This window comes from Haliaeetus leucocephalus, unplaced genomic scaffold (assembly GCF_000737465.1).
Source record: "Haliaeetus leucocephalus isolate CR32 unplaced genomic scaffold, Haliaeetus_leucocephalus-4.0 Scaffold160, whole genome shotgun sequence".
In the NCBI taxonomy this organism is placed as follows: domain Eukaryota; kingdom Metazoa; phylum Chordata; class Aves; order Accipitriformes; family Accipitridae; genus Haliaeetus; species Haliaeetus leucocephalus.
The window spans coordinates 1,043,072-1,065,179 of NW_010972596.1; the positions used below are offsets into that span (position 1 = coordinate 1,043,072).

General features: G+C 42.4%; 1 protein-coding gene across 1 annotated transcript in view; it reads right to left on the minus strand.

Moving 5' to 3' along the window:
- Positions 1-17,729: 17,729 nt before the first annotated feature.
- RSPO3 (R-spondin 3) overlaps positions 17,730-22,108 on the minus strand; it is a 61,987-nt gene continuing 57,608 nt past the window's right edge. Inside the window, exon 5 of the mRNA XM_010562502.1 lies at positions 17,730-18,785. Coding sequence (XP_010560804.1) covers positions 18,592-18,785 — 194 coding nt within the window. The 3' untranslated portion in view covers positions 17,730-18,591. The remainder of the gene's footprint in view (positions 18,786-22,108) is intronic.

A 22,108-nucleotide genomic window follows, 5' to 3' on the forward strand; every position in this document is an offset into this window, starting at 1 on the left:
ATGGAGTTGTTATGACAAAATCTTAGAAGGAAATGAATGTCAATCAATGCTTCAATAATTATTATAATTGCAATTTTAATGACTGTCACCTCTAAGAGCCACACAGGGTGGGACAGTTAATGCAAAGGTGATGTTGCAGATGGAAACATACAGATGTATCACTTGCTTTTGCATCTATTTTATAAAGTGTTCTCAGGCAATGTGACAGCATAGCACAGAAAAGTGCATTTCTTAGTGGCACGAACTCTGAGCCGACAGTTCACTGAGGATTTGAGGCACGCATTAATCAGTAACGCTGCACTGCCTGTTATATCTTAGAGTTTAATTAACAAATTCAGTGAAGGGAAATAGCATCCATAAGCACTGATAAAGGGGTGTTCAGCATAGCTTGCAAAATAACCATCTGAATGTTAATAAAGTCAAAAGTTCATCATTCCCCCTCACAGTTACCCACACAGCCCCCAAACCAGTACTTACACACAACCTTACATTTTGCAAGTAGTTTCATTAGATCCAGCAGGATAGACTGCCCAAATGAATATCTGTGTGTGTTTAACTGCCCGCTGCCATGCAATCTGCTTGGCTTGGCCCAGGGCACGTATGAAAGGTTTTATGCCTTCTCCTATAGCAGGGAACAGTGAAGGATTTGAAAACGTAAGAGTGCAATTAACCCCTGTGTAGATCTTCTCCAAGGGGAAGAGAGGGACAACTCTACATCCTGGTTGAGTTCGCTGACAAACAAGTTTAGAAATGGCATGAGCAGGCTGCCCTGCGAGCACCATTTATCAGGAAGAGGTGCTCCAGTAGAAGATAAATGACTTGTAATCTCGAGAGAAGGGATGCATTCTCTGCAGCCCAGAGTGCAATACCCTTTCCTTCTGTACGGCTAATGCCTTGACTTCGGCCGTTTCCTGCTCATCCCGTTAGCTCTAGTAGTCCTAATTGTTCTGATGGAGTGCCCATCAGCTCTGTGGATTTCACAGGATGACAAAAATTAGCTGCAGCAACACTGTATTCCCTCTCTGGACACAAAGGAACAGAGCAGGCAAAAGGAAGTGGAAGGCAGTGGAAGGAAAGTTCACAGAAGGATTACGGTACCTGTGGGATCCCAAGTTCTAATCTCTGCTCTGGCATAAACTTTACCACACCAGTAGTCAACTTATCTACCTGTGAGATGGATTATAATACTTACCAGTTTCACAGGGGCCTTGTGAGGATTCGTTAGTTACAATCCTTTGAAGATGGAAAGTACAAAGTGGTAGTATTCTGCTGACACCATAATCCTCTGCAGGTTCATAATTGTCATCAGGGGACCCTCTGAGGAAAGAGTTGTTTCCTAACTGTGGTTACTTACCATTTATTGTCTGCTATGTATGCTTGAGTTTATATTTGCTTGGATTTTCTTTACTGCATTTTTGTTTCTCTTTAGTTCAGTTGATAGGATCTCAAGATGAGATTAATTTCTTCAGTTTGTGGTGATGCTACCCTGGGGACGGCTACACCGGAGCCTTAGCGTCTGTGTACATCAGTTCATAATTACTGGTCTTGCTGGAATTTAACTGAGATAGAGTGTGCTATTCCAGGGCTTCTTGTTGTGGGAATTAGGTCTCTTGGTACAGCTGCAGTGTTAGCTTGGAGTTTGTTTGTGGTTTAGGTCTGTTTTAATAATACTGAAAAGCTTCTGATGTATTAATGCATCATTAATTTGCAAGAAAGCGTATTCTTTTAAAGGGCTAAGGTAAGTAGATTAGGCATTTTGTTATTTTATTCTAAGTTCTCACATGAGCTGCGATTTTAGAAGTGTTCTAATTATGTGGAGCATTGAAAGCTGGGGGAAAGAAAAATGGAATAAGGTGTTCTTGTTTCTTGACTTTCAGCGGTGCTGATAAAAGCCGTGAGGGGTTCCTATCAGAAACAGGTGAGGAGTCTCAGTTCACCACCCTTCCTGATTTTGAGTAGGATGTTACTTCAGTCTTAGTTCTGGCCCTTGTTCTTGCTGGGTAGCACTTAACTCTATAATTAGTTTCACTGATTTCAGTTAATTCATTCAGATGCACGATGATCACTTCTTCCACTGTTGTTGTCCTCTTTGCAAGGGAGTTGTCATAAGCTTCTTCAAATTCAGGTAAAGGAAACGGCTACACAATTTCCATTAACTTTGAAATGAGCTCTGAAAAATCTCTTCTGCATGTCTCTGTTTTGTGTCACCATTCAGCACCGCTTACTTTAGCTGTGTATTGGGTAATGCTACAGGGACACACTCACAGCCAGCGTAGCTCAGTGCCATTCCGTGGAGTTCAGCAGACTTTAAGCTGCTTACATCAGCTATGAATAATGTGAAGCCTTTAAACTACAGAGCATGTGAACGGCAAGATGACTAGGCTGCATCCATCCCCGGTATAAATTCCTGGATTTATACAATGGCATCTATTTACCTGGGGGCTCAAAGCTGCCCCCATTATTAATTTTGAGCAGGATGCTGCAACTACGTTATTCCACTGATCATGGATTAAATTCATTGCTATTGTAAGAACATGTAACTCCTTGAGTTCCAGTGAAGTGACACTGGGTTACTCCTGCCGCAGATTCATTCATATGGTTTCATCCAAGGCTCTAACACAATTGGATAGTGAAACAAAGTTGAATCAGACTGTAATGTCTTAAAGAGTGAGCAGGCTAGAAGAGGTAATCAGATATGGATGAATGAATTAACTTACTTCTGATTCATATTACGGATTCCACAAGGCTATAGATTTCAAAGATTAAGCAGTACATTTTATAGGAGGCATAGCGTGCTTGGTTTGAGAGAAAATGATGAATGGACCACCTGCACTTTCGTTTGCATTTCCATAGCATGGAAGGTATTTATGTGTTTTTAAGGAACGCGTGCAGTTGTATACATCCTAACATATACAGTTGTGGATGCTTCATGCTTTGTGTTGTGTGGCAAAATTTCTGTGATACTCAGGCCCAGAAAAGTAGATATTCTGTGTAGGTTCAGGTAAATTAGCACTGGTGGTTTTGGTTCAGCTTGATGTGATGTCGACTAATGGTGTTGATGGAGCAATTCTTTGCATTGTCTAGCTTATACCTCATCACTCCCACTTCAGTTTCAAGTTTGCTGTAAAATTGCATCAGGAGGGATAAATTACAGAACTCTGCAGGAGGAGCAGAAAGTTTTGCCAGCTCTGCAGAGGAGTATTTGGGACTCACGGTATCTGGACAGGTGTGGTGGACAGTTTGGGATTGCTGGGTAAGTGCAGAAGCTGGATATTTCTGCTGAAAAGTTTAGCAGCAGTATGGTTACTTATTCTATGGTTTTACCTGGTATCATCAGGCTTCATTCTTCAGTGAGGTGTATGGTATCTATCATCATTCCTCTTCGATTAGCTGAAAAGCTGCTGAATCTTCTTTAGGAGCCCAGATTCTGTGGCGTTTTTTCATTAAGATTATCTCCAGCAATGGGATAGAAAGCTCTTATAGCTAAAATAAGGGTGTGAGAGAGCCTGCAGCTTTACACAGAACAAGAATTTATGAAGGAACATTCTTTAACTGGTCACCCAGCTAAGAGGCAGTAGCAGTCAAGATCTCTCTGGTAAATATGAAAGCTCGTATTGGAGAGGCGCCTGGGATGATAGTAGACTGAGAAGGGTAGAGAAGGGAGGACTCATGTTTTAAACTCATTTAAAATTGTTAACTTGGTTTATACTAGACACACAGTCCAGTTATGACAGCTTAAAAGCTGATGCTCTTAGTTGAGTGCCCATAACTGTCTTTGTATAAACTTTTAAACCAGAAGGAAGTAGCTCAAAGCTAGGTCACACTGGGTGAGATTCAATAAGAGTCTTCAACACACTTCAGCCTCTATATGTAGGTGTCTATAGATATGCCACTCATTTAAGTCTATGGAGATGTAGGTAGGGTTCAGGTGCCCATGTACAGATGTCTTGTGCCTCCTGAGATGCTGTAGGGTTTCTGAGACACCCACTTGGTGCTAGTACATGTGACGCAGGGCCTTTGGGATACCTGTGTCCCTTTGCAGCGGTAGCTGGACTCCAGGCAGGCTGTCCCGGGGCATCTCGGATGGCACTCCATGCGTTCAGGCAGCTGCACTGAGCTCCCAGGCAGTACAGTCAGAAGAGTCTCTGGATCACTTCAGTTTACCCTAAAGTAGACATCAAAGGTAGGAAACAGTTGCTGTGACATCTAATGCTGTTTCAGAGAGTAGGTGAGACCCATGCATCATTGCAGATATGACACAGGCCTTACAGGAGACCTGTGCCCTTTTTGAAATGCTGTTTGGAAGTCAGATGGGATATGATGGGGAATGTAAAATGGCCCTGGCACCTGCCTTTGGGCAACTGAATCACCCTCCAGGCTCCACTGGCTGTATTCACCAATTCTCCAGGAGGACTTTAGACACCCAACCTGTGCAGACACCTCCACGGGGATGGTGAAAATTAGGCATGCTCATCTCAGACTGAACCTCATCCTTTCCCTCAGAGCTGAAACAGACAGGTCATGCACAGAAGCTGCCTCAGCCAACGGGTTGTGCTCCAGTAAGTCACCAACTCCTGCTCCTGAGACTGCCCTTTCTTGCTGGGAATTACACTTGCCCATGCCCAAGTACATGCGTGCTGGTAGAAGCCAAAAGTCTTCAGGGCAGCTGTGAGCAAAAGAGAGGCTGTTGCTAACAGGGCTGGTAGCTGCTGCGCTCATCAAGGCTGCCAAGGATTTTTTGCCCTGATGGCAGATGCTGAAGGATTGATTGCATCACATGAGCTTACACTTGTGATCTTTTTCATATATAATGAGCTGTATATAAAAACTTCTGCTGCATGATGGCAGTGAGGGGACTGTACAACTTATACAAAGGACACCACAAAGTTTTCATCTTTCCACTGTCCATCTGTGGATAGTAAGGTGGAATAACACCATACTAGAATAATTACCATAATATTCTTTAACAATGGAAGTCTTGCTGATAGTTGAACATATTTAAATTAGGAGATGCCGTTTCTCATGATGCAGTGAAAGACAGTATTGTTAACTACCAGCACCCATAACTTTACAGGTAATTGCAGCTATGTATGAGCCATGCTCTTGTTTGATTAAATTGGTTTACCCAATAATTGAAGGCTTATTGTAATATAATTGTAATTGGAATATACCGTGTTATTTCTGAACAATAGAGAAGTAAAGGCTAAAGGGTATCCAGTGGAACAAACTACCTCCTGCATGCAAATAAATTATCCAGTTGCTGTTATAAACAAGAAGCATTGTGTTCTGCCAGAATTGCAACAAAGAAATCATTATCTGTCTGGCCTGTGTGTTGAAGAACAATAATCTGTATTTCCAAAATTAAAACCATAATTAAGCTATTATTATGAGTCCACAACGCAAGAATGAAGAAAATGATAGTGTTAGGCCCCTCTGAGTCTCAGATCCCCAATTAGCAACCCCTGAATCAGTGGTTCAAGTTTTTCCCACATAAGGATTGCTTTGCCTGACTCCGTTGGGTATGGAGGCATCACCCCATGGGCCAGCTGAGTGACTGTAATGCTTCTCTCATCACCCACCTGCCAAGCAGAACATTGCCAAGAAAGACAAAGTCCAGTTGGGATGTACTTCAAATACCCTGGGAGGTGACTTAGGCTCTGTTAGTTCCTGGAAAGCAGAAAACTGTACAGCAGCCCTCTAACTAGTAAACAGTGGTCACAGATATTTTTTTTTTGAGCTAATAAAAATAGGCTGAAATCACTTCTCATGCCATTCTTCAGGGTTGCATTTCACTGTTCTTTGGGTGTGGCTGGGAGTCTTAGTCTTGGTCATTGTGTCTAAATAGAATAATGGAAAATAGAGTAAAAAAAGACAAAGGTGGTCTTTCAAGGTTTCTACCACAAAGCAGGCCCTCTAAATTACACTTGAGAATATACAGGTGTGTGTGTATGTATGGATTTGTCCACATCGTTATTATCATGAGATGTTAAGGCCTAGATCTTCATAAATCTTACGTTTCATGTGTGTTATTAATGCGTCATTGAATTTAAAAAGACAACAATTGTTTAGATCATCTGGATGCAGTGACAAATAGTAAAAGTTAGTAAGAAGTCCCTTGGTAGATCTTCAGTGTTGTCTAAGCTTCTATAGACAATGAATGAGTGAGAACGCTGTAGCTAAGGAATTTGCTACATTATCTAAGATGGCTGATGGTGAAAAACAACTTCAAATTTTGAAATACAAAACTGCAGTGAGTCAGAAAATATAGATAACAATGTTAACATGACTCACTCACATCTCATCTCCAGGTTTAAGGCTGAAACTTTTGAGCAAAGAGTTTGGAAATCCCTGCATGGGTAGGATCAAAACAAAAGCAAGATGACTGGTTTTTTTTTTTATTTTTGTAATAGAAACTTTGAGGGAAAAACATGATCCAGAGCAAGTAGTAAAGAAGTTCCAGGTAAAATATGTTTTACCAGCATATTATCACCAAATTTTCTATCCCATCTGTTAGTCATGTAGCTTCCTTCTTCCTCGGTACTTCCTCCAGCCAAAGAGCTGATAAATATTGATCTGGGACACTGGCTCTCTCCTGTATTTCATATCCTTCAGTTATGATGTAAGGAAATGTCTTTTGGCAGAGGGTGCATTGCCGGGAAGTTGGTTGTGCTATAGAAGTTGTAAGCTTTTCAAGAGTGCTGTGAAAAGTCAGTGATGGCTCAAGTGCATAAACACGTCCATCCCTCAGCTCCGCTGCCTTAGATTAACACTGTATATTGCCAACATTTATAAGCCTTCGCAGCGAATTGTGAACACAGCCTTGAAACCAGGAACTAGGCTCTTTTTTGCCTCCTGTGGTGCCTTTTAAGTGGATTCTTTATCCACTGCCTTCCTCAAAACTGCTCGTTACTTGTGCGTAGATCTGCTCTCCAGCCACAGCCCTTTCTGCCCTGCATACCCGTGTTTTGCTGGTGAGCATACATAACACTGCTCAGTCACTGAAGCCACCCACGTATCCAAGAGATCTTGAAATGTGTTTGTTTTTTTCAAGTAGATGTTCCTTTACTTCCTGGCTATGTGATCCTAATTGCTTTAGCGTGCGTGGCCTAAACTGGGACAGTCGCACGGTAGGAATGCCACTCTGCTCCCAGCTCCACTCCAAACTGGGACACTCAGCTGTGAACCCAGCTGTCTACTAGCTGAGTGAAATGTCCTGGATCTTGGTATTTGGAGTAGAGGTGTCTCCCTGTCCCTTTGCATGTGTTTCTTTGACTTCCAGATCACAACATATGCGTGAAATGACATACCTGCTTGGGTGGACGTAGGCATTGATGCACACAGCTGGGGATTCAGTCCCAAAATTTGCTTTTTAATTCTGACTGCATTAGAGAGCTCTTTGCACTGCTTTCTGAGGATCCCTGTACGGACTTTGTTTTCAGGATACACTCTGGGGGTGGGGGGCTATCTCAATATTGGGAAGTGCCATATGTGACAGGGAAGGAAGGAGTTGAATTTCTAATCTAGCTCCAAGGCTTTCAAGAAATCCAGGACAGTCCTTCGTTTTCATTAATTTTAGATATAATATATATATGGATATCTTAAGATGGCAGAATCAACAGTTCTCAAAATCTCATCTGTCTACCTAAAGAAGGACTACTGGGGTGGCACGGCATTGCCATACCCTGTTGGCTCCTCTGCCAAGCAGCACTGAGGGGGTTGCACACAAAGGTGGGTGCCCAGGGTTGCTGGTGGAGCGGTGATACCGGTGTGCTCCCTCTCTTGTCTCTTCCCTTACGCTGATGCTGGCTGGAGCAACCTGCAGCACTCAGCTGCCTTGTGCGCACAAGTCCAGGCTGGAGAAGCTTTCCCTGAGCTAGGCAGGGTTGCAGCATGGGTGGCACAAGGTATGGGCAGTTCAGGTCCTTTGGTCATTAACAGGGTCCTCCAGAGACTGCTTTCCTGTTGCTGAATGTGGGAGTAGGCTAGTGTGTAGTGTTAGACGGGGCTCTGCTCTTCCAAGCAGTGTTCTTCAGGTGCGACATAAAGCTGCAATCCTGGCTGCTAACAGGTATCACCGATCCCGTGGGACGTATTCGGTATGGAAATAGTACTGTCCTACCAAGGATTTAAGAAATCAGAAGTTGTTTGTCTGTGCCCTTCCTCCCCCCAAAATCATGAAGATGAACTAAAAACTTTAATTTTACAAAGTAAAACAAGCCGCTCAATGAGCAGCAAAAATAAAGAAGCCAGTTTTCCTTTGGATTTGTGTCTTCAGGCCCCAGCCCTTCCCTTTCTCCCCCCGTGACCCTGCCTCTGGTGCATGCTCCCCACAGCACCCTCGCAGACAGGTCTAGAAGTCTGTACCTGCTGACTGGCAGCCCAGGATCTGTCTGTCGAACGCCTACCTTGTACAAACTTAATTTTCTTGGATTTTTTTTTTTTCTTTCTTCCAAATCAGGGTGAAACTGACCAGCAAGCAGAAAAGTTGCTGGGGCAGCTAGCTGCCAGATGGCCAGCATGACAGCACAGGTTTTGTTCCTCTAAGAGAGGAGATGATAAACTTTATGTTTTGTATTTGTCTTCTGAATTTGGAGACTCCAGTGTTTGAGTTACTGGGAAACAAGGAGGGTAAATTTTGTTTGGAAAAGAATAGGAAAGGTGCTATTCTTGTCTAAAAGTTTGAATATGGGAGGTAGGAATGCAAGCACTGTGTATCCTGAGAAAGGGTAAAATTATGAACTGGCTGCAGATGGGTGGAAGGGATATTTTGGTTTTACCTACCTAGATTTCTCAGTGTGTTTGCCACGTTCTGTTTTATTTTTTTCCTACCTGCCCTCAGTGACTGTTATTTTTATTATATCCAGAAAGGGGGAAATTTATCCATATAAAGAATTCCTTAGTTCTGTTTCCTTCAGCTGATTCCCATTTGTGCCCATACCCCTCTCGTCCCTGGCAGTGTTGCTCTATGTCTATTATCTGCTTCATAGATACAGTTAGGTGTGGGAACAATTTTCTGGAGCTCATTTTTCTGGCGCTTTGACCATTCTCAGTGCTTTTGCCTGAATTATTTCTAGTTAGACCACCTCTTTCTTGAACCATGGTACTTTAAGGGGACACTGTACTTCAGCTGAGACTTCTAGCAGTACTGCGTAGAACAGAAGAATTGTTTCATGTATATTACAGGCTATATTCCTCTGTGTGTATCGCAGTGTGATGTTTGCTTTCTTTGTGAAATCCTGACACTCTCTGCATTCAGCTGTGAATTACCACTGCTGCCTAAGGGGCCTTTTCTCATGACTCTCTGAATTTGTATATTCCTGCCTTCGTGTAGTGCTCTGCATTCTCCCCTTTGAATTTCATCTTGCTGCTTCACAGAAACCCATGGGAACCTTCTCAGCCTTTGGCTGCAGCCTTCTGAGAGACTTGTTCTTGTGCTTAGCTGAGCAGAGACTGTGTGAGCCTCAGAACTGCTTCAGCAGAGCTTGTGCAAGGGAACACGTCTTTGTGCCGACAGCTTTATATGGAATTATAAGTCACTGTTATTGCTTACACAAAAAATGATATGCGAAGACACCTTGACTACAGATCTGTGTCACTGTATTAAAAAATCAAGTTAAAAGCTGTTTAAGAAAATACTCAGTGGTGTCCGTGCATCCTCTAAATAAGCCACTTTATCTAGATGTTTTGCATTGCCTGTTGCCTTATAGCAAGCCAAGAATGCCTGCTTTTCAAATTAATATTGAAATTCCTTATGACACTATCAACTATTTTTCAAAACACAGCAGTTATTGCTCTCCCCCAGGGGGAGGCAGCTGAAGGATGATGAGGATGCTTCTGCAGCTCCCACTCATAGCAATAAATAATACAATGCAGGGTGCTGCTAGTGTGATTTTTTATGAAGTAAAGTTTCAGTAAAAGCTGGTTACAAAACACACTAAGTATGATTTATAGGCCTGAAATTATGACTATCCAGCATTCCTAAGTGATGACTTACTTATTCTTGTAGTCAGAAGACAAAGCTTTCTATATTGAAAAATAGCTGATACCTCTTTAATTACAGCTTAGGTACAATGTGGACATTGTGCTTTTTAACCACCCACTGACAGTCACTAAAGTGCAGTGGACCTGCATTTCCTAATGTATGAAATTGCTCCTAGGATTCTGCAGGACCCATGAGAAAATTGCAAAGAATTCTTACTTATCCCTGAGCAAGTGTGTCTCGGCTGAATAAAACTTCTAGTCTTTCTAAAGGCTTCATTCTTAAGCTCTTATATTGAGATGACCCCCTAAGGGTGTACCAGGATCTCAGCTTAAGGTGCCCAGCTGCCTTTCAAATGCTCACTTTTAATTGTCATTCTTATCTTTCCCCTGGGATTATTTTTGAAAATGTAAGTCTCAGGGTGCACATGCTTAAGAAATTATCTTATGTTGACATTTCTCCCTTGTATAAAAAAGCAAAACAAACCAAAACAAGAAATTGATCTCTCAAGCAAGATTTCCACTACCATGAGAATACTTGGTTCTCTTTTCTCCTTCCCTCTAAGCAGTGAGCACAATATGCCTAGACTTCAGTAATGCATTAGGCACAGCAAACGTAAGGTCATAGGAAAAAGGATGAGAAAAGAAACCACAGGTGAGAGATGCTAATTACATCATTTGATGCACTACTGGAGATCAGATAATGCTGGTAAGGTAAAAGGACTCATAAAGAGTAGAATATGTACTTGTACTTAAGATGAACTGGAGAACTATCACCAAAAGATACTACTCCAAAGAGGATTTGTCAAGATGGAAAATAGCGAGTGGCTCAGCCCTCACTATTCATTACCAATAACGTAAACAACTTCATTAACATTCAGAAAGACTGTGCAGTTATTACAGATTCCATTAGGAGTTGAGCTCAGCATCTGTGGTGAGGAGAATGATACAGAAATAACATGGTGTATTACAAACATGTAGAAATGGGCTGAGCCTGTAGCCCAAGAGGTCAGGCTGTGCCTTTGGGACTCATTTCAGGGATGACTACAAGAGGCTAAGATGCATGCATGCTCCCTCCCAGGCTTTGAAGGTGTTTAGAACTGTAATGGTGCCTCATCTAATGTCTTCCCTTTTTCAGAGGGGTTTGATCCAAAATCCAGTCTCCACCAGTCCTTCCATCCCCGGCCCCAATGCACATGAACATGCACGTGGGGCTTCCAAATCACGCGACCCTGTTCTCAGCCAAACTGGGTTAGTTATCCTACATATGGCCCATCCACTGAACAGAAGGCAGGGGCTGGTGGGTAGAAGTGTGTTTCAGAAAGAAGTAGCTAAATCTGGAAAAAATAGAAGCTCATCACACTCTAGGAATAGTCAGTCACTCTTCAATGGAAGTGAGACACTGGAAGAGCGGTAGTGTCTCAGATACTCGTAGTGAATACCATGGCAGCAAGGTGTAAGCATCTGACGTAGAGGCATCGTCACCCAAAGTGACAGCATTGTGCACTTCAGCCACTGTTCAGGAAATCTCCTGGTTTAAAAACAGAGTGAGTGACAACTCCTTGCCCAGCTATTCAGTCTCTTGCTTGCAAAACCAGATGCTCTCCTATCAGCTAGTTGAGGATTAACAGTGGGGAGAAAGGGGTGGTAAAAGGATGACCTTGGTTTTATTTATTATTTTGGACATTACCTTTCCAATAACTAGCAGGGGTACACTAATATCTGTCAGTGTCATGTGGAGATAATTTACCCATTTTTAGTCCCCTCCTGCTGTCTGAAACTGTAAATCCTGTTGCCAGAGAACAGAATTATTAGAGTAGCTGTATGACAGATTTCATTGTCATTTACTCACTGGAGGTTTGTTTTATGAACAAAGCATCACAGTGAAATATAACTTTATCACTTTGAAGTATGCTTTTGCTGTAAGATGTTTTTCAAAGTTTGTACCATTGTTCAACTTTGACAGCAGAATAAAACAATGTGTCATTTCTTATAAAAAAGGAACATACCCTTGAGCAAATTATGTTGATTTGCCTAAGAAATTTGATCCACATTTTCCTTTTTCATAGAAGAAAAGAAGACTTTCATAGAAGTCTTTTATAGACTGATGTGTATTTATAAGGTGCATTGATAATATAGTAAGGATCAAACCATTTGTGAAATGGTACTTTGTGCTATAGCATAAAGTTGAAAGGGGGACTGCCCTCCTGTTTTTCAGTCAAAAACCCCCAACAATCAAAACCCAATATCACAAAAGCAGTTCCTTAATCTCAGCTCTGGGAAAATACCTGTTTGACTAGTGCAAGATTGGTTGCTGTACTGGCTCCCCCTGGGTAATGGCTGTACGAACATCTATAGAACTTTATTAACCTGCTTAGCTGTAAGTACACTGGAGTAGACTATGAATGAGCAGAGATTATTTCAGGCATAGATTAAATAATAGTGACAGTATCTTTTTCAGCTTCTTGCTTACTTGCAGCCAGCCATCCCTCTGTTCCCATCTTTGCATTGATTTGTCTCTTCTCTGGCTTCCTCTAGAGGCACATCAAGAATTAAATAAATTGACACCTATTGGTTTCATTCTGGGATCATTTATCCTAGTGCTTTATTCCCATTATACAAGAAAAAGCAGTTGCTTTTGCTAGTTTAATTTTGTTCACGTCACCCTTTTGAAGATGGTGGGCCAGCTGACAACTCTTTTCCCTCCTATCCATGTTATATTGCATCCTGTTTTTGTGGTACCTGCAGATTTTCTTCTGCCTCCACAGTGCTGATTACAGAAAAAGTTGTGCTGCCAATTTTATGTGAGAAAGACTGCTTACCCTCCTTTGCCCAGGCTGAGCCTCCTTGATTACAAGCGAGTCTGGTAGTGAGACAGTTTGGTTTCAATTTGCTTCATAGCCTTCATAAGAAGAAAAAACTGAAGTAAGATAAGCAAGGGAAAGGTGTGAAGAGAAGGAAAAAGAGGAGACTCAAAAGTCAAATGCACTCAGTTTGCCACTCAGGTAGCAGTTAGGTTTGTCAGTGAGAATATCCAAGATGGATTAGAAGAAGGAGAGAATGGAGGTAGTGAAGAAGAAAAGGGGAGGAAAGGAGACTTAGATGGAACGTGGAGAAGACAGGAGGAAGAAGCAAAAATAAAGGTGAATCAGAGACTGCTCTTTCCTCCTATGTGTGACCCCAGTGACCAGAGCTTCAAAACTTCAGCTGGAGACAGAAAATTCAGAAGATACGTGTACCTAACTGAAGAAAAGCCAGTCAGAAAAGAGAATGCTTAATGACCCCAAACCAAATGCATCTACAGCGTCTATGTGAGCTAAGCAGGACAGAGTAATTTAGACGTATGCACAGTGTAAGTGCAGACCTGCGTGTGCACTGCAAGAGGAAGGTGGAGATTACTGTACCTGTTATTAACCTTTCCCTGAACAGCCCAGATTGGATGAGGTAAGGTTGAGATGGAAACAGAGCCACAAGGTGCTGAAATACATCTTGAGACTTCTAGGAAATACTTAGTAAATTCTAAAAAGCAGCACCACATGGCCAATTTAAAAAATCTTTAAAGGTCCGTTTTCTTGCTGACATACTCATGATCATTCTCAGACAGCCTTATATCTAAAAAAATGTTTAACAAATGTTCCTCAGGCAAGGATGCACTTCCAAACAGCCTTCTCCAGGAGTGCAGAGAGTTGTTTTTTAAGAAATTGAATGACTGTCTTGTGTATGAGGGATTGATATGGACATTATTAGTACTCTGAAATGCTCTAGAGAACACTATCAACAAAAATTTGATCTACCCATGGAAAACCAGAAATTTCTGTGCCAAACCAATCAGTGGGTACTCTTCGTTTCTCAAAGGCAATTGCAATTAGCATTCTGGGTCTGAAAGAGCAGGCCTAAATCCCCTAGGAATATCAGTGCTAAGTTAGGAAAGATGCAGGGGACAGATGGGTTATTATAATGGTGAACAAACATGTTGACTTAACTTCTCTTTAAATTATGCCAGTTTATAACAAAATAGTAGGAAAAATCTAATCCACTGTTAACAAGAGGCCATATGGGAAAATTATTTGAGGATGTGTAACTGCAGAATACACTTGCTGCGTAAGAGTGCAAGATCTTTGCTGTGTAAGCTTTGTGCTAAGGAATGGCAATGAAGCAGCAGATCTGAGCCTGAAAATGTGGCAGCGCTGCCCAAGCCCTCCCTGTTGGACTTAGGCAAGCCTGAAACTGGAGCTTCAGCCACCACTTGCCGAATGTCACTGCGAAGAGTGGCTCCCGTGATCAGCTATTATGTCATGCCGTGCAGATATTTTTGTTCAAATTCTTGCAGCTTCATGTGAACCATGCGAATGAGACCCAGTGCTGTCTCTGAAAATAACAATGCATAGCAATTAAGTACAAGAGTCATGGTACATTCATGCTGCATCATAAAGTTCAGCCTTCAATGTTTCAGAGCCTAAAACCACAGAAACAAAAAATAAATGACGGTGACTCACGAGGGCTATAGAGGAATACTTCTGAATTAGTAACAATATTCATGTGCTGCTTTCCCATCAGCTTATCAACCACAAGTATCCAGAGGCAGTTGGTAGAGGGTATGACACAAGACATTCATTGTGGGGGATGACTGGTGATGGGGATGGTCCCATTCTGCTGATGGGTCCTTCTGCTGCCACTTTACTACAGGGTACAGCAAAACCTGTCATTTACTCAGTGCATTGGTCAGCCTGACAAATCTGCTCTGGTGGCTCAGAATAAAGCTGCTGGGACAATTTCAATGCAGGGTTCAGCAGTTCAGAGCTTAAACTGTTGATGATACCTTAACACTGGATTCCTTTATTCAGGTCTTCACTAACATGGAGCTAGGTGAGAGAATAAGCTACAGCTTGGTCAGACAGATCTGAAGCTGGGTCGTAACAGTTGCTTTCTTGCATTTTTCTGCCTCTTTGTTACTGATTATAATTCCCTGAGCACCTTAACTGTCAGAAATAGCACCTCATTTGTGTATATCTACCGACCATAACTGATATTTAGTATTTTATTCCAGAACTGTTCTTTAATAATTAACACACTATGAATTTGGCTGACAATTAACACTTATTCAATTTAGCTCCCATTTTCAGAAACATTGTTCATAACCCTGCTCTGTTCATAATCCTCCTCTGGAAATTACTTAAAATTGACTCTTAAGGTTTTGAGGTATTTTGTAATGGGGAAGTAATTGTCAGGAAAGAATTTTCACACAAATTTAGTCACACCTACTTGCAGTACTTAATCAGATCCTCTCCAGTAAGGTCATAAGAGTCCCCATTAGCTCTTACTCAGCACGTAAGATCATTGACTCCCGATTTTACATATTTATTGCTGGATGGGTGAGAAGTGTCACTGCAATATATATTTGACCTACAAAGGTCCATATTCTTCTTCAGTTTCTTGGGAGTTCCAATGGAGTAGTTCACCTACCATCAGGGTAGTCTACATTCAGTGCCAGGATTGGAGCAACTTTTAGTTGCCCAGATGAGCTGGGTGTGCTTTTTAGTGCTTCACCATGGCTACAGAAAATATTATCAAACATTATCCTGTGTGGGAGGGAACAATATGACAGCATCTTCCTTGATCATTTCCAGGAAAAGTTATATCATGGTTTTTCAGGTACTGTTGCTATGAATTATTACTGCCACGAGCCAAATTCCTTTTACATTTTTTTCCCTTGCTGAAAGGTGACAGTATTCCAAGTCCTGCTCTTGGTAAGACAAACCATCTCTCTTGTCACTGCCACTTGCGTAAGCAGGGAGGGACACGCTGGAGTTTGTAATAAAGGTTTATGTGGCAGTGCATAACAAAGCTCACATTTGTATCCTAAGTTCTCTTCTTTTCCTTTCACCCTCTTTTTTTCCTTCAATCTGTAGCTCTTGAACTACTTGATACTGCTTTTCCAGTCTTCTGTCTATCTTTGCCAGATAAATGGCATTCCTTTGACTCCTCCAAGTGTTGTAGTAGAGAATATGAGATCAGGGACATTCTGGGTTTAGCTCCTTGTTTTGCTTTTTCCTCTTTTTAATTCCCCTCTGAACACTCTTGTTCATTTTTATGGTTTTTGCTTGTGCTTTTATGAAGAGCTGCCTTCTATCTGACACCCCCCCCCTTGCCATTTAACTACTATACTTAATTAAGACAGAGAAAAGACTCAATCCTACTGGTTAGTTTTAAGAGTCGTGGACAAAGCTTTCCTGGGTTCAGTTATCCATGTGGTCCAGCTGGTGGTCTAGTTTGCTGAATCCAACTAGAGATACTTCATCTGGCCAACAACCTGTCCCTGGAGGAAATAAATTGAGCAGTAGATCCTTCTCGAGCAGCTGAACATCCCTGTCTGCCCACCAGCACCCCAGACAGATGGGTGACTGCAGCTGCAAGAGAGGGTTTGAAACAGCAAGTTCTGCTTTCTGTTGTGATGCCAACCCCTCTCAGCCCAGAACTGCTGCTTGCACCTCATTTTTTGGTACCAACCTCTGAGTCTGGCAGCCCCAGGATTTCTCCCTTCCTCTCTGTGCCTCCCTTCAGCATCACCCAGAGCCTCAGTGCTGAGCACAGGTCCTGCACCCTCCACTTCTCTGAGACCAGCTTCTCCTCAGTCGCTGCTGCCAAGAAGGTGGGAAGCTGTCAGTGGAGGAAGATGACTACTGCTGCCAGGATCCGTAATGGGAGACTGAGACCAGCTCACTCTGGAGGAGGGTGTATGCAAGTTCTGTGATGGAGCTGGGAGCCCACAGATAGCCACCCCCACTCCAGTTTCCCTCTGTTAGGTGCCTCTCGCAGGCATTCAGTACACCCTGCTTTTCTCTCTCACCCATTCAGACATACATGAGTATGATGCTCATCTCCGTAAAATTTAGCCCTTAGCGTTTAGCTCTTCTCACCAGCAAAAATATAGTATATGTCTATAATCAGGGACTGGTTACAGAAAGTTTTGACTAATTCTCCTGAAAGTTGGAGGCAAGCTGTGGGAGCCTTAAACACCCATGTTATTAGACTACTGTATCTATGCAAGTATCATTAAGAGATAAAGCTCTTACAAAGCCAAATGTAGGAAACTGTCCTGCATCGCTGTCTGGATGATTAGGATATTCCTGCAAAAGTCACTGAAGCCTGTCACTCAGGCTTCCTCAGCCTGACAGACAGGCTTCAGTGTTGTGCAGAGCCTTTTTTAAGGTCAAACTCACTTTGAAATACAGAAATAGAGAATAGGGACGGGAACTGGCTGGGAAGGCTTGCCTGCCACATTTTCTAGTCCATGCACCACACTGGGCAGGCTGTTATCCCTAGGCCAACTGCCCTTGAGGAAAGCACGGCAATAAAACATATGCTATGAAGCATGTTGGTTCCTCAATGTATTTCTGTAAAGGGTAAATCCATTTCTGAGCAACAAGTCAGTGTATAGCATAGCCTGACTTGTGGGTCACTCTAGCTACTAATATAGTCAGAATGGTGCCAACGGGTTTGGTTTGTCCTCTGGGCAGTGGAGATTTCCACCTCTGCTGTGTCAGAGAGAAGAACTAGAACAAGAATTTAAGTAAAATTGGACAGAAGTTTGTAATTTCTGTCCTTCAGTAGATTTATCGTTGTGGATACTCTTCCACTAGATGCACATTGTGGGTGTAAGTTGTGTCCTCTTCTGTCTGTGAAGCTATGAAATGATTCCCGCCCCCAGTAGAAAAGGCGACACCATCACTGTGAAAAACACATGCTTACATGGTCTATTTTTCTGGGTTTTATTAACTCAACATTGTCTCCTACAAATACGATTTGTCATTCACCAGAAGATTTGAAATGTAGATTTAAGTTACACATAGGTATAAAAAGCATAAAACAGCACACACGGTACCACTGTTTAGACCAGAAAACATCGTGTTGTCCCACAGGTAAGAGTGCTATTCAAGCTCAGCTCTGTCGCCTTCTGCCTCAGGGATTCAGTCTTCAAAGCTGCAGATGCTTCTGCTTCTTTTCCCTCAGGTTGTGAAGCCCTGCTGGCTTTCCCCCGGTGTTTCTCACCTGCGTCTGGAGCGTGGACCAGGGAACCACAGGGCAATCCTGTCCTGGTCCACCAAAGGTTGTAAAACCTTGGGTTCCTACTGGCTCTTCAGAAATGTTTTCCTCCTTCTCTTAAAATTTATGTACAATATATGAAGGGATACGATTTGCCTCTTTGATTTAGACATATCTCTTGCCTCATACTTAAACAATAGCTTGAAAAATATTTTACAAAGAAAAAGAACATTGTTCATCTGAATGTCATTCATTATTATATTGCTATATTTTATACCCTATTATTAATATATACAAAATTTCTTAATTGCCTTTTACAGATGCATGGAAGCATATAATATAACAGTTTTAAAGTATCCCATTTTTAGATTTTTTTTTTTTCTTGGCTCATGTCAATCTCTTTAATAAACTATGGTTGCTTGGAGAATATAGGAAGTATTTGGAATGTTGTTTAAAGTTTAATAATAACTGGTAGCATTGTCCATTTGCGGCCTGAACGGTTGGAGCACCTGTCAGGGCGATCTGGTAGAGATAGCAGCATCATAAGACTTAAACAATCATGGAGGGCTGTTAATGTGCAGTGTCGACGGGTGCCAGGTTCTGTTCTTTATTTGGGGCTTTTCTTTTCTTCAGCTGTGTTTTGTTGCTGTTTTCCCTCTGTTCTCGGTTTTGTCTTCGGGCTGCTCGCCCTTTGCTTTCCTGTCTTGTCTCCTTGCTTTCGTCTTTGTTGGACTTTTTTCTTTTCTCCTCCCTATTTTTTTTCCCTGCAATAAAAATGATGGCACATTAGAAGATTTGCTCAGCCTATTGCAATTTCTGACTCCCTCGCTTTGCCATAGCCTGTAAAACCGGCCCTGGATTAGCACTTCCCATTAGAAGCTGGACACTAGTACTAGTGTTTGCAAATGTCCAACTCTTCATCAAACTACTAAATTTGGCCACTGGACTAGCAGTCTGACTCTGAGCAAAGAGCCAAGAACTCCCTGGGGAGTCCCGGTGCTTTAGAGCTGGTACAAATCTCTCACACGCTCATAGCCTGTCTCCCACAGACAGGGGCACGGCTCCATGTGCTCCACCAAAACACAATTGGTTGGGGGACATCTATGACTGAAGCCAGGTAGCATTAACTATTGACTGGTCTAAATTGGGCTGGGACCCAGAGCATATAATGAGAGGAAATTAGCCATCATGTTACTCCCCTTCATTGCCAATGCTCAGCATCTACATCTTTTAAAAATCCCTCTCCCCTCCCTTAACCCCCACCACAGCCACATCCCGGGAGATTCTTGGTATTGCAACATGAATCCCATGACAAAGTCTCAGCTCCAGCACAGGTATGTGACCCTTTTCAGAATAAAAAGTGGTGTCCCAAGGCTCAAGTCAAGCTTTAGACCATCATTACAAAATTAGGTATTCAAGTACTTTATTGCTTTAAATACTTAGAAAGGTAAAATGTTGAGGATTTTGTTACTGCTACAGACCTCTCCAATAAAGCTTCCTGTCCCCTTAGGAACATTAAAACTTTGTGTATTGGCTGTGGAGATGATATCAGATAGTGCATTTATTCTGGGACATAAGGAAGAAATTCTTTACACTGGGTGTGGTTTGACACTGGAACAGGTTGCCCAGAGAAGTTGTGGATGCCCCATCCCTGGCAGTGTTCAAGGCCAGGTTGGATGGGGCTTTGAGTAACCTGGTCTACTGGAAGGTGTCCCTGCCCATAGCAGGGGGGTTGGAACTAGATGATCTTCAAAGATCCCTTCCAACCCAAACCATTCTGTGATTCTATGGCTCTATTCCTTCTATTTGCTTTACAAACCAATGTAGGTATGACATTGCATCAAAGTTGTATGTACGCACAAGCCTAAAACAGATTAGATTTGTTCTCTGTGGAACTGGTTCATCTACTGAGCTATGCAGCTGAAATTCACCTGTGGTTAGGTGAATCCCAGTGAAGTCTTCAAAAGCAACCTCACTTGAGATTTTCATCACACAATGTCATACTGACCTGTATGCCTCCTTACGTGGAGAAATTTCTGGACAAGTATTGAAAAGCATCTGCCCAAACTCTGTTTTATGCTATCCTGGTAATGATACTAACAAAAATAATCTATCCCTCTTTGTTACAGAAAAAATACTTCTTGCTTTTAAATAGCAACAGAGATAATCCAGGCTTTCCTACACTAATGTTGGGGGAGTTACACAAACCTGGCAATAGCTCCTGCTGTTGAGGGTGCTGAATGCAATGAATTGTGTCCATTCCAGACTCAAAACCAGAGCTGGGAGTTTTTGGTGCCTCCGTGGGCTCTGTGGGAGTAGGTTACAGTGGGGGTGCAGGTGCAGGGGCAGCGGCTTGGCTCTGAGAACTGATGACCATCCAAGGAGGAGTAGGTCAGATAAAGGAAGAGAGATTCAGAGGAGGTGAAGAGAAGGCAGAAAGCAAGGAGTAAGACTAAAATGTAAGGATATGCTGTATCCTCTTCTTGTTGTATAGCTCTATGGGCTTATTTTACAGCTTCTCCATTCCTTACCATCACAGTCTGAGATCGCAGAGCAAGGGAAATTTTAGATACAAGTGTTAAGTCAAGTAGGGGCAAACATCTGCCTTTCTCATCTGTTGTTTCTGAAACATGCGGTAAAGCTTTAAATGTAAAACGGCACCTCAAATTTTAGGTAACCAGTCAGAGACTACCCCAATATATGCCCACATACCTGCAGAATCTCTCTCTGAATTTGGCAATACCATCTAAGATGCCCAGAGGAGACCTGCAGCATGGGCTTGCGAGGCTCAGCAAGAGCTACCACCACTGGGAGAACTGGGAGAGCTCCATGCAGAAGCGAGACTGCATCTTACCCCACTGTAATGCTGTCTCTGTACTAATGGATAAATGACAGTATGGAATTTCGTTCCCGTGGTTTGTAAATACAGTTGGCCCAAGATGAAATGTTATTTGAATGGAAACTGTCCAGACATTCAGTGTTTGACATTGTTCACTTGATGATTAGCCAAAATCCTTCAGCTGTGACTTTCTAGCCACAATTCTTTAAGTAAGTTGGAATGACATTTAATGGTTTCCCTTCTAGTCTTGGATCAAGATGTATGCATTTATATGTATGTCTGCGAAGATACTAAGAATACACTATCTCTGTCTAGCTAGAGACTTATCTAGGCATGGCTTTGCTGTTTCTGTTTTAATCAGACTGGTGTCATTATAAGGGACAAGGAAAACTGATCTCTGGAAAGAACTTAAAACTCCATCCTAATTCTCTTCTGCTCAGAGGATAACTAGTTTGGAGTCTTCTGTGCAATTTTATACACGGTTTAATGCCATCATCTGCATGCTGTTGCCATTTGTGAAAGGAACTGCCCTCTAGACCTGTGCTGTTCTGGTAATGCCATAGAGCATAGAAGGGTCATCTTTGTCCAGGCTGGTTGCTGAGCTCCTTTCACCACTATTTTGGCGGTGGTTTTTATATGACAATATAATGCTACTTCCAGTCAGTCCTTGGTTCAGTTTAGACCCAAGGGAAGATTCTACCAGTAATTATCTGCTAGCATTGGGGGATAGCTGGAGCCAAATTCTTGCATGCATCTCTCTCCCTGTTCATATCCCTGCACTCTTCTTCACAGAGTTTTGTTCCTGAATATTTTTTCTTCTTCTTACTACTTGCTGAAGCCCACTTCATAACAGCACGTTGAGCTGGACACCAGAAGTTGTGGAAATTCATTGGAAATTTGGGCATTTGGCTATCTGTGAAATGCAAAGTGCAAAAATGACGTGGGCCATTACGTTTACAACTTCACCTCTGAACTACTTTGCATTTGAAGAAGAAGAGGCAAGGCCAGCACTCAGACTGAAGCTCCGAAGAAGTAAATGAGGCGACGATGTAACTTAGGAGAAAACGCTCCCCTGAAATTTCCGTTTCCCTCGTGAAGAATGTCGTTGTTAGAAGATCCTTCACGCGTTTGAACACGTAACTTCTCACGCCTCTCTCTCTCTCGGTGTTTTTTCACGGGGCTGTACCGCACCCACACGCCGGTCCCCCCCCAGCCCCAGCCCCGCCCCGGGAAGCGAGCACCGGGGCC